Source organism: Oncorhynchus masou, chromosome 21 (assembly GCF_036934945.1).
Source record: "Oncorhynchus masou masou isolate Uvic2021 chromosome 21, UVic_Omas_1.1, whole genome shotgun sequence".
NCBI classification, from domain to species: domain Eukaryota; kingdom Metazoa; phylum Chordata; class Actinopteri; order Salmoniformes; family Salmonidae; genus Oncorhynchus; species Oncorhynchus masou.
The window spans coordinates 29,181,249-29,194,781 of NC_088232.1; the positions used below are offsets into that span (position 1 = coordinate 29,181,249).

Genomic DNA, 13,533 nt, shown 5'->3' on the forward strand with positions numbered 1-13,533 from the left:
TACCACGTTCATCTGTACAAACAATAGTGCAGAAGTATAAACACCATGGGACCACGCAGCCATCATACCGCTCAGGAAGGAGGCGCATTCTGTCTCCTAGAGATGAACATACTTTGGTGCATAATGTGCATATCAATCCCAGAACAACATCAAAGGACCTTGTGAAGATGCTGGAGGACAGAGGAACACAGTAAAATGAGTCCTATAAAATCGACATAACCTGAAAGGCCGCTCAGCAAGGAAAGAAGCCACTGCTCCAAAACCACCATAGAAAAGCCAGACTACGGTTTGCAACTGCACATGGGAACAAAGATCATACTTTTTGGAGAAATGTCCTCTGGTCTGATGAAGCAAAAATAGAACTGTTTGGCCATAATGACCATTGTTATGTTTGGAGGAAAAAGGGGAACGCTTGCAAGCCCAAGAACAACATCCCAACCGTGAAGGATGGGGGTGGCAGCATCAAGTTTTGGGGGTGCTTTGCTGCAGAAGGGACTGGTGCACTTCACAAAATAGATGGCATCATGAGGAAAGAATGTGGATTTTGTGGATATATTGAAGCAACATCTCAAGACAGTCAGGAAGTTAAAGCTTGGTCGTAAATGGGTCTTCCAAATGGACAATGACCCCAAGCATACTTCCAAAGTTGTGGCAAAATGGCTTAACTTCTTATGGCTGCAGGGGCACTACTGAGTAGCTTGGATGAAAGGTGCCCAGAGTCAACGGCCTGCTCCTCAGTCTCAGTTGCTAAGATATGCATATTATTAGTAGTATTGGATAGAACACTGAAGTTTCTGAAACTGTTTGAATGATGTCTGTGAGTATAACAGTTCTCCTATGGCAGGCAAAAACCTGAGAACAAATCCAAACAGGAAGTGAGAAATCTGAGGTTGGTATATGTTCAACCCATTTCCTATTGAAATCCCCTTGGGATATGAATGAAGATTCAATTCCTAGGGCTTCCACTAGATGTCAACAGTCTATAGAAATTTGAATGAGGCTTGTGCTGTGGGACTGAATGAGAGGGGAATGAGTCAGACTACTGGCAGAGAGACAGTTCCAGGTCATGCGCATACCGCATGATATCTTCCTGCGTTCCGTTCCTCCTCGAGACACAAAGGAATTCTCCGGTTGGAACTTTGAGGATTTATGATAAAAACATCCTAATGACTGATTCTGTACTTAGTTTGAAATGTTTCTTCGACCTGTAATATAACTTTTTGAAGATTTTGTCCGAAAAAAATGGTCGACCAGCACCAGCATTTGGATAGGTGTACCAAACACGCTAACAAAAGCAGCTATTTGGACATAAATAACAGACATTATCGAACAAATCAAGCATTTATTGTGGACCTGGGATTCCTGGGAGTGCATTCTGATGAAGATCAAAAGTTAAGGGAATATTTAGCATGTAATTTATGGTTGATGTTGACTACAACAAGGCGGCTAATTTGACTTGATTGTTCTGAGCGCCGTCTCAGATTATTGCATGGTTTGCTTTTTCCGCAAAGATTTTTATTTTTCTATTTTTTATCTGACACAGTGGTTGCAGTAAGGACAGGTATATCTATAATTCCATGTTTATAACTTGTATTATGATCTACATTTATGATGAGTATTTCTGTTGAATCGATGTGGCTATGCAAAATCACTGGATGTTTTTGGAAATAGTGAATGTAACGCACCAATGTAAACTCAGACTTATTTATATAAATATGAACTTTATCAAACAAAACAAATGTATTGTGTAACATGAAGTCCTATGAGTGTCATCTGAAGATGGTTAGTAATTAATTTTATCTCCATTTGTGCTTTTTTGTGACTCCTCTCTTTGGCTGGGAAAATGGCTGTTTTTAATCGTGGTTTGGTGGTGACCTAACATAATCATTTGTGGTGCTTTCGCCGTAAAGCTTATTTGAAATCGGACACTGTGGTGGGATTAACAACAAGACTACCTTTAAAACGGTATAATATACATGTATGTTTGAGGAATTTTAATTATGAGATATCTGTTGTTTTGAATTTGGCGCCCTGCACTTTCACTGGCTTTTGTCATATCATCCCGTTAACAGGATTGCAGCCCAAAGAGGTATTGAGTGGCCATCACAAAGCTCTGACCTCCACCCTATAGAAAATGTGTGGGCAGAATGGAAAAAGCGTGTGCAAGCAAGGAGGCCTACAAACCTGACTCAGTTACACCATCTCTGTCAGGAGGAATGGGCCAAAATTCACCCAACTTACTGTGGGACGCTTGTGGAAAGCTACCTGAAACGTTTGACCAAAGTTAACCAATTTAAAGGCAATGCTACCAAATACTAATTGAGTGTATGTAAACTTCTGACCCACTGGGAATGTGATGAAAGAAATAAAAGCTGAAATAAATCATTCTTTACACTATTATTCTGACATTTCACATTAAAATAAAGTGTGATCCTAACTGACCTAAAAAAACAGAATTGTTGCTAGGATTAAATGTCAGGAATTGTGAAAAGTTGAGTTTAAATGTATTTGGCTAAGGTGTATGTAAACTTCCGACTTCAACTGTATTTTGTGGGCATGCAATGTTTCAACTGTCTCTCATTCCCTGTAAAACGGGGTTAAGCCACATGAATCTTATCACACCAACGAGATCTAGCATACAAATTCACTGTGTCTGCCTTAATGTTCATAAAACTCCACGGACCCCCTCTTACGCACTGAAACCCAGAAGATGTGAACACTTGGTTACGGCGACAACGTTCTGCCAAGTACACCCAAACCAGTGTGGCCAACGCAAAGCCCAAGGAGCCTGACGCTCTCTGGAAGTTGCTGTAGCACTGCTTGGGATATGTAGCCTATATTGGCTGTTGGTTGAGACGCAGGGCCCGTTCTAGGTTGGTATGTTAGGGTGGGCAACTGGAAAGGTGAATTGGGCAGTTGGAGGTAATAATGTTATAGTTTATTAAGATGCATAAATACACCACACCAAAAGCTTGATTTTATGGCTGTTTTAAAATGAATTTCCTGCAATTCTACATAGTAATGATTTAATGTTAACTACTTGGTTAAACTTCTTTGGGATAGGGGACAGCATTTTCACTTTTGGACGAATAACGTGGCCAGAGTGAACTGCCTCCTAATCAGTCCCAGATGCTAATATATGCATATGATTATTAGTATTGGATAGAAAACACTGAAGTTTCTAAAACTGTTTGAATGATGTTCTAGTATAACAGAACTCACATGGCAGACAAAAACCTGAAATCTGAGGTTTGTAGTTTTTGAACTCAGCCCCTATCGAATTCACAGTGGGATATGGGTTATTTTGCACTTCCTAAGGCTTCCATTAGATGTCAACCATCTTTAGAACGTTGTTTCAGGCTTCTTCTGTGAAGGGGGGCCGGATGGGAGCTGTTTGACTAAGGGGTCTGTTCTCAGTCACGCGCATTTCACATGAGGTATCTCTCGTTCCATTGCTTTTCTACAGACAATGGAATTCTCCAGTTGGAACATTATTGAACATTTATGATAAAAACATCATAAAGATTGATTCTATACTTAGTTTGACAAGTTCCTTCGACCTGTAATATAACTTTTTGAACTTCTTGTCCGAACTGGACGCGCTTTTGGATTTGTTTACCAACGCTCTAACAAACGAAGCCATTTGGACATAAATGGACATAAATTATGGACATTGTCAAACAAAACAAACATTTATTGTGGAACAGCAATTCCTGGGAGTGCATTCTGATGAAGATCAAAGGTAAGTGAATATTTATTATGCTATTTATGACTGAGCGCCGTTCTCAGATTATTATTTTTACGTAAAAAATGTTTGAAATCTGACACACTTCTCCTAAATGCAACCGCTGAATCTAAAGTTCCATGCATAACACTTGAATTTACATCAACATTTCTAATGAGTATTTCTGTGAATTCATGTGGCTCTCTGCAATATCACTGCATGTTTTGGAACTACTGAACATAACACGCCAATGTAAAATAAAACTTTTGGATATAAATATGAACTTTACCGAACAAAACATACATGTATTGTGTAACATGAAGTCCTATGAGTGTCGTCTGATGAAGATCATCAAAGGTTAGTGATTAATTTTCTCTCTATTTGTGCTTTTTGGGACTCCTCTCTTTGGCTGGAAAAATGGCTGGGTTTTTCTGTGAGTTGGTGGTGATAATCGTTTTTGGAGCTTTTGCTGTAAAGCATTTTTGAATTCAGAAACTGTGTCTGGATTAACGAGAATCTTAACTTTAAAATGGTGCCTAATACTTGTGTGTTTGAGAAATTTCATTTATGAGATTTCTGATGATTTGTATTTGGCGCCCTGTAATTTCCGCTAACGGAACCCCAGTCCTAGACAGGTTAATTGATTTTATAGCATGTTTAATCTATACAAATAAATTCTATGAATTGATAGGTCCTCTGTTTTCTTTTATTCTGTAATAGGGTATATTGTAACCATGTGTTTAAGTTAATACATTCAAAGTTGATTTATGATGTAGTGTAAGCTACACAATACAATTAAAATGCCTCCTGGCAACTAAAGTTCTCCTCGCAAACAGTGCGAGAGCAAAAAGAATTAACATTAGGATATAGCCAACAAATATCTATATCACATATTCCTATTAGGCTGTACTGAAATGTTTTGTTTGTTCCTGAACTGGCTAAATGGCGAGATAAACTAACTTGTGGTAGTGAAGGATAACTTCTTTACCATCATTGCACAATCCGGGAGCTGTCCTTTCAACACCACAAAGGGCGCTCCAATGACTTAAAATAAATAACACTAATCAAGATCCATTGCCTATGCCTAATAGTCTTACTCATTACTTAACATTATTACTCATAGAAGATCACTTCTCACAATGGTGCAGTTAGATAAAGTTGAATCAATGTCTAAAGATCACACAATGATTCATTGGCATTTTACATAACAGGACCGAATATAATAGCACAGCAGGCCTATAACGTTACTACTATATTTAAAAATAAAATAAAAAATTCTAATGAGATTTTAGGATGGTTAGCTGAAGCCTAATAGTCACAAAAACGATTAAGCGCCAAAACTCAGAGCGGGCAAGATATACAGTGCCTTCAGGAAGAATACACACCGCTTGACTTTCTCCACATTGTTTTGTTACAACCGGAATTTAGACATGTTTTTTCACTGGCCTACATACAACACCCCATAACGTCAAAGTGGAATTATGATTTAACAAATTCAGAAAAAATCTGAAATGTCTGAAAAGCTGAAATGTCAATAAGTATCCAAATCCTTTGTTACGGCAAGCCTAAAAAAGTTCAGGAGTAAAAATGTACAAATTACATTGAGTCAATCTGTGCAATAATTGTGTTTACCATGATTTTTGAATGACTACCTCATCTCTATACCATGCACATACATAATTATATGAAAGGATGTAGCCTGAGAGAATGGCTGCAGTTTTACGGGCTCCTGCACAATTGGGCTATTCTGTGTGTTTTTTAATGTTTCTGCAACCGTCTCTTATGACCGCAAAGAGCCTCTGGACATAAGATCAGCGATTACTCGCCTCGGACAGGATGAAGATTTTTTATTTAATGAATCGGAGGCAAAGATTTACGGCTCCTCCAGGACCAGGCCCAAATGCCGGTCATTCGCATGAAAAGGAGATGCCGATACAGGGGGCGCAGATCCGGGTGATTAGTGAGAATTACTCGGCGAGTAAATAATCCACCTTTACCATCCACCTTTACCATCCGTCTTACTGGCGAACGTACAATCACTGGAGAATAAACCGGATGAGCTCTGTTCGAGAATATCCTACCAACAGGACATTAAAAACTGTAATATCTTATGTTTCACTCAGTTGTGGCTAAACAAGGACATGGATAATATACAGTTGGCTGGGTTTTCTGTGCATCGGCAAGACAGAACAGACACCTCTGGTAAGACGATGGGTGGTATGCTGTGTCTATTTGTCAAAAACAGCTGGTGTGTGACCTCTAATATTAAGGAAGTCTTGAGGTTTTGCTCTCCTGATGTAGTGAGCACGCGTGCACCCACACGAGGAAAAAAAGAAACGTCCCTTTTTCAGGACCCTGTCTTTCAAAGAATTCACAAAAATCCAAATAACTTCACAGATCTTCATTGTAAAGGGTTTAAACACTGTTTTTGCACGCCCAATTTTTCAGTTTTTGATTTGTTAAAAAAGTTTGAAATATCCAATAAATGTCGTTCCACTTCATGATTGTGTCCCACTTGTTGTTGATCCTTCACAAAAAAATACAGTTTTATATCTTTATGTTTGAAGCCTGAAATGTGGCAAAAGGTCGCAAAGTTCAAGGGGGCCGAATACTTTCGCAAGGCACTGTATCCCAACTAGAAGCAATGGATTTACAGGCAACATCCACACTGAGCTAAAGGCTAGAGCTTCCGTGGCATGGCTTGCAAACTAATACGGATTACAAGCTGAAATACAGCCGCAAGAGCTAAATGCTTTCTATGCTCTCTTCAAGGCAAGCAACACTGAACAATGCATGAGAGCACCAGCTGTTCGGGATGACTATGTGATCATGCTCTCCGTAGCCGATGTGATTAACACATTTAAACAGGTCAACATTCACAAGGCCACAGGTCCAGACAGATTACCAAGAGGCGTACTCAACGCATGGCACCATAGTTCTTTTGCCCAAGAACGCAAAGGTAACCTGCCCTGTAGCACTCACGTCTGTAGCAATGAAGTGATTTGAAAAGCTGGTCCTGGCTCACAAACACCATAACAACCCAAAAGATGATGCAATCTATTACACTACATACTTCCCTTTCCCACCGACAAAATAAATACCTACGTGAGAATGCTGTTCTGACTACAGCTCAGTGTTCAACACCATAATGTGCTCAAAGCTCATCACTAAGCTAAGGACTCTGGGACTAAAAACCTCCCTCTGCAACTGGATCCTGGACCACCCCCAGGTGGTAAGGGTAGGCAACAACACATTCGACACACATCCTCAACACGGTGCCCCTCGGGTGCATGCTTAGTTCCCCCCCCTGTACTCCCTGTTCACGCATGACTGCGTGGCCAAGCACGACTCCAACACCATCATTAAGTTTGCTGACGACATTGGTAGGTCTGATCTCCGACAATGATGAGACAGACGACAGAGGTCAGTGACCTGGCTGTGTGGTATCAGGACAACAACCTCTCCCTCAACATGAGTAAGACAAAATAGCTGATTGCGGACTACAGGAAAGGGGGGGGGGCAAGCACACCCCCATTCACATCAACGGGGCTGTAGTGGAGCAGATAGAGAACTTCAAGTTCCATGGCGTCCACATCACTAACAAACTATCATGGTCCAAACACACCAAGACGGTTGTGAAAAAGGAACCACAACACCTATTCCCCCTCAGGAGACTGAAAAGATTTGGCATGGGTCCCCAGATCCTCAAAATGTTCGACAGCTGCACCATCTAGAGCAGTCTGAGAGACAAATCTAGGTCAAAAAGGCTCCTTAACAGCTTCTACCCCCAACAAATAAGACTGCTAAACAGTTTATCAAATGGCAACCTGGACAATTTGCAATGACCCCCTTTTTTATGCTGCTTGCGGTTTATTTACTATGCATAGTCCCTTTAACCCTACCTACATGTACATATTTCCTCAACTAACCTACACCCACACAGACTGACTTGGTACCGGTAACCCCTGTGTACAGTCTCGCTGTTATTATTGTAATGTGTAACTTTTTGTATTTTTCTAAATTTTTTTGCTAATATTTTCTTACTTTCTTAAAATTCTGAATTGGTTAAGGTCTTGTAAGTAAGCATTTCATGCTAAGGTCTACCTGTTGTATTCAGCACGTGACATACAAATCAGGGAGACAATGAATATCCCTTTAAGGATGGTGAAGTGAACACTTTGAATGGTGTATCAGGACACCCACTCACTTCAAATATTCAGACATCCTTCCTAACTACGTTGCCAGAGAGAAAGGAAACTGCTCAGGGACAACACCATGAGGCCAATGGTGACTTTAAAACAGTTAGAGTTTAATGGCTGTGGTAGGATTAAACTGAAGATGTAACAACATTGTAGTTACCCCACAATATTAACCTAAATTATAGTGCAAAGAAGGAAGCCTGTACAGAATAAAAGTATTCCAAAACAAGCATCCTATTTGCAATAAAGCACTAAAGTAAACCTGTTTTTAAAAAAGCATTGTGTTTGGGGCAAATCCAACACAACAAAAACATCACTGAGTAACACTCATATATTCAAGCATGGTGCTGGCTCCATCAGGTTATGGGCATGCTTGTCATCGGTAAGGACTAAGGAGTTTTTCAGGATAAACAGAATAGAGCTAAGACCAGTAAAAATCCTAGAGGAAAACCTGGTTCAGTCTGCTTTCCAACAGACACTGGGAGACAAATTCACCTTTCAGCAGGACAATAACCTAAAACACAAAGCCTAATAGAGTTGCTTACCAATACACTGAATGTGGCCTATTTACAGTTGACTTAAATTGGCTAGAAAATCTATGGCAAAACTTGAAAATGGCTGTCTAGCAATGATCAACAACCAACTTGACAGAGCTTGAATAATTTTTGTAATAATTTCCAAATATTGAACAATCCAGTTGTGCAAAGCTCTTAGAGATTTACCCAGAAAGAGTCACAACATAATTGACTCAGGGGGTGTGAATACTTAGAAATATATAATTTTCAATACATTTGTCAATTTATTGGGACATGTTTTCACTTTGTCATTATGGGGTATTGTGTGGAGATGGATGAGAACAAATCCATTTTTAATTTAGGCTGTAACACAACAAAATGTGGACTAAATCAAAGGGTATGAATATTTTCTGAAGGCACTGTATATTGTCGCTGTCAGATTAAAACGTTGTCACTCAAAATGTGATTTAAAATGTAAAGGTTTTACAAGAATTTATATTATTGGTTCCCTTTTATGTCTGCAAGACCAATGAAATGTATAAAAAAATAGCTTGTCTTCAAAACTAAGTCCATTAGCTCTCAAAGTTGTTAGTCAAACCCCGTATCTCCACCACGGCTCTTGAAGTGCACGTCTTCACTCCAAAGGAGATTTTTGTTGGTGGGTTCAGAGGTAATTTGCACTTCAATAACCTTCTGCCTTTGTAATGTTATATATTTCATGGAGTAAGATAAGTATTTCTCAGATATACTTGTGCTGTTGAAATTGTTTTTTGAGGGGTGCAAATGAAATGGCTAGGCAGCTAACTAGCCCGTTTGCTTTGGCTAACCCAGAATCTAACAATGTTTAATCTCCTGTTTTTAGCTCCCTATATTATCTCTGCTTGTTGGCCAAATTAACTAGCCACCTTGTCATTGGCATAAAGAGTGACCTGATGGAGAATGGGGCAAGAAAATACCTTTCAAAGTGGAAAGGTGAGGTTCAGAAGAGAATGTGGATGAAGGTAAATACTACATTGGCAAGAAAAAGATGATTAAGTTGACTATGGCATTTGATATATGCACTGTGTGATTATTCCTTACATAATTCTGACCTAAATACTAACTTTGATGTTTAATTCCAGGTCGGCACAATGCATCACCGGCGGCAAACTACCTGCCCTCCAGGGCACCTACACCACCCGATGTCACAGGAAGGCCATAAAGATCATCAAGGACAACAACCACCCAAGCCACTGCCTGTTCACCCCGCTATCATCCAGAAGGCGAGGTCAGTACAGGTGCATCAAAGCAGGGACCGAGAGACTGAAAAACCGCTTCTAAGGCCATCAGACTGTTAAACAGCCACCACTAACATTGAGTGGCTGCTGCCAACAGACGGACTCAACTCCAGCCCCTTTAATAATGGGAATTGATGGAAATTGATGTAAAAATGTATCACAAGCCACTTTAAACAATGCCACTTAATATAATGTTTACATACCCTCATCTCATATGTATATACTGTACTCTATATCATTTACTGCATCTTGCCATCTTTATGTAATACATGTATCACTAGCCACTTTAAACTATGCCACTTTATGTTTATATACCCTACATTACTCATCTCATATGTCAGCATCGCCTACACATGGACCCAGACTAGGTCTCAGATGTAGATACTGTACTCTATACCATCTACTGCATCTTGCCTATGCCGTTCTGTACCATCACTCATGCATATATATATTTATGTACATATTCTTTATCCCTTTACACTTGTGTGTATAAGGTAGTAGTTGTGGAATTGTTAGGTTAGATTACTCATTGGTTATTACTGCATTGTCAGAACTAGAAGCACAAGCATTTCGCTACACTCGCATTAACATCTGCTAACCATGTGTTTGTGACAAATCAAATTGGATTTGATTAGAACTTACTTGCATTCCTAAGATAGCATCTGGTGAACATCATGACGATGCAATTATGTGAAAGCTGTGCCCTAACCAGTCTGACATGATAAACATCTCATAGAATGACATCAATGAGGGCAATCCAGTGTTTGACTTGGGCAGGAGCTCACCGGAGCGGAGTACGGCACCTCAAATGTTCTACTGCTTGAGCTCCTGTTACTCTTATAACATATTAGCTGAAGAGTATTGCGGAGCTCCTGCACCTAAATGTAAACAGTACCAGCACCAAAAATGAGTACAGGTACCTATTTCGGTCTAAGTCAAGCGCTGGGGCAATCGACCAAATTATGAACAAATAAGATCTAGGACAGGAACAGGACACATCCACGTTAAGATAGGTGTGCATTCTCAAACACACGTGTGTGTGAACATGTTCTCAAACTTTGTGGTACATTCCATACCGATTCACATCTCCATGGAAACCCACATCAAGACGTGTGGGCTGAAGCTTCATGCCACCCGATCAGCAGACAGCAGTGCATGTAGCTACATCATCCCACAGTAGATCAAACTGTCCCAGCCTCTCCACAAACAGTAGAAAATCAACATGGCTATGTCTCAAATGGCACACTATTCCATTTATAGTGCACTACATTTGACCAGGGTGAATAGGGCCATTTGGGATGCATACTATGTTACCTCAGAGCCATAGATATAGAGTTCAACACATGACCCTCCACGATGTTGGCAGCACCATGTCTCCCAGTAGAATAACAACAACATGCACACAGTGAATGAGAGAGCACTCACATGCCAGTGTTCTTGATGATGCGTCCTGTGTCCATCTTCTGTCCAATGCCGTGGACCACAAAGACGATGTGTGTGGTCTGGGGGGGCTTGTCCTCCAAGGAGGCTTCCTCCACATAGCCCCGGTGGAGCCGTGTACCACTGCTGGAAGCTACAGAGGGGACAGGGGATGGAGACAGGGTGAACAGGCAGTGGAGAGAGGGACAGTGTCAGGAAAATATCAACATACTGGGTGGCTGCACATTGCCCAACAAATGCCAACAATGTTTCGCTCATCAGCGTTTGTTCACTTGTGTTCAACATTGGTAAAGTCTTGATTCATGATTAAGGCTTGATAGACTCAAACCGTGAAATTACATTTCACAGAGGCCACAATGAAATGACCACACATTTACATTTAAGTCATTTAGCAGACGCTCTTATCCAGAGCGACTTACAACATGCATACAGTTATGGTGATGAACATCCTAGGCCATCCTATATCTGAAAGTAGCAATAAGGTGACTCTTTTGTGATAGTAAATTCATCAGGGACCCCCTCATAATCAGAACACAACTAGAGTGAGATAAAAATAAAAATAAATAGCATACAAGGAGTTTTACTATGACGTCGGCAGTGCATGGCCGGACAAACCAAGTCTCGGCCCTGGGAACGAACAATTTAAAAGGCCCACATTTCGTCATGGGGTTGAGTTTTTGTTGTTGCAGCTTTAAAGCTAATATCCTGCAATTCTACACATTTTGCCACAAAACAGAGAAAACATTGAAGTTTTAAAGCTTAAAATTGTAGTGCATTTATGAAGAAAAAAATAAATACATTTTTTGTCCATTAAAATCACATCAAATTGATCAGAAATAAATACAGTGTAGACATTAAATGTTGTAAATTACTATTGTAGCTAGAAACGGCAGATTTTGTTATGTAATATCTACAGAGGCCCATTACCAGCAACCATCATGCCGGTGTTCCAATGGCACGTTGTGTTACCTAATCCAAGTTCATAATTTTAAAAGGCTAATTGATCATGAGAAAACCATTTTGCAATTATGTTAGCATAGCTGAAAATTGTTGTTCTGATTAAAGAAGCAATAAAACTGGCCTTCTTTCGACTGGTTGAGTATCTGGAGCATCAGCATTTGTGGGTTCGATTACAGGCTCAAAATGGCCAGAAACAAAGAACGTTTCTGAAACTCGTCAGTCTATTTTTGTTCTGAGAAATTAAGGCTATTTCATGCGAGAAATTGCCAAGGAAAAGAAGAGTTCGTACAATGCTGTGTACTACTCCCTTCACAGAACAAAGCAAACTGGCCCTAACCAGAATGGAGAGAGTGGGAGCACAATGGTGCACAACTGAGCAAGAGGACAAGTACATTAGTGTCTAGTTTGAGAAATGTCCTCCTACAACAGGACAATGACCCAAAGCACAGCTCCAAACAATGCAATAACTATTTAGGGAAGAAGCAGTCAGCTGGTATTCTGTCTATAATGAAGTGGCATGCACAGTCACCCGATCTCAACTCTATTGAGCTGTTGTGGGAGCAACCTGACTGTATGGTACGTAAGAAAGGCCCATCAAGCCAATCCAACTTGCGGGAGGTGCTTCAGGAGGCATGGGGTGAAATCTCTTCAGATTGACAACTAGAATGCCAAAGGTCTGCAAGGCTGTAATTGCTGCAAATAGAGGATTCTTTGACGAAAGCAAAATTTGAAGGACACCATGACTTTTTCAATTAAAAATAATTATTTATAACCTTGTCAACATGTTGACTATGTTTACTATTAATTTTGCAACTACTTCATGTATATTTTCATGGAAAACAAGGATATTTCAAAGTGACCCCAAACTTTTGATATATACAAGTCAAAAGTTTCAGAATACCTACATTTTTCCAGTTTTTATTGACATTCACAGTTTAATGTACTCTGAAATTAAAGCATAGAACAAATAAACAATTGGAGACAAAACATAAATAACAGAATTGTACTGTTTATCAAAATGTAAATCTACTTTTGACTCAAAGTAGCCACCTTTTGCAGACATAACAGCCAAACACACTCATAGCATTTTTTCTACAATGGAAATCAAATATTGTTTACAAAGTTCTCCCCAACACTGTTGAAGATGTTACCACAAAACATGTGCACTTGTAGGTTGCTGCTTTGCTTTCACCCTTCTGTCCAGTGCATCCCAAACCAGCTCGATGGGGTTTAAGTCTGGAGACTGTGCTGGCCATTCCATGATTTGTAGCCTACCGTCTTGTTATTTTCATAAGGTAGTTCTGACATACCTCCAGGCTGTTTTGTGTTACTTCTTGCTGTAGGATGAACCCCTGACCCACTTGGCATACACCGGAGGGTATTGCATGGCGCTGCAAAATGCTGTGGTAGTTGTTTTG

At 40.0% G+C, this 13,533-nt stretch overlaps 1 protein-coding gene across 2 annotated transcripts in view; it reads right to left on the reverse strand.

The window, feature by feature from the left end:
• LOC135508063 (phospholipase DDHD1-like) overlaps positions 1-13,533 on the reverse strand; it is a 43,004-nt gene that overhangs the window by 12,977 nt on the left and 16,494 nt on the right. For both annotated transcript variants that reach the window (XM_064927990.1, XM_064927989.1), the window contains one exon: positions 11,141-11,288. In XM_064927990.1, the coding sequence (XP_064784062.1) occupies positions 11,141-11,288 (148 nt within the window). The remainder of the gene's footprint in view (positions 1-11,140; positions 11,289-13,533) is intronic.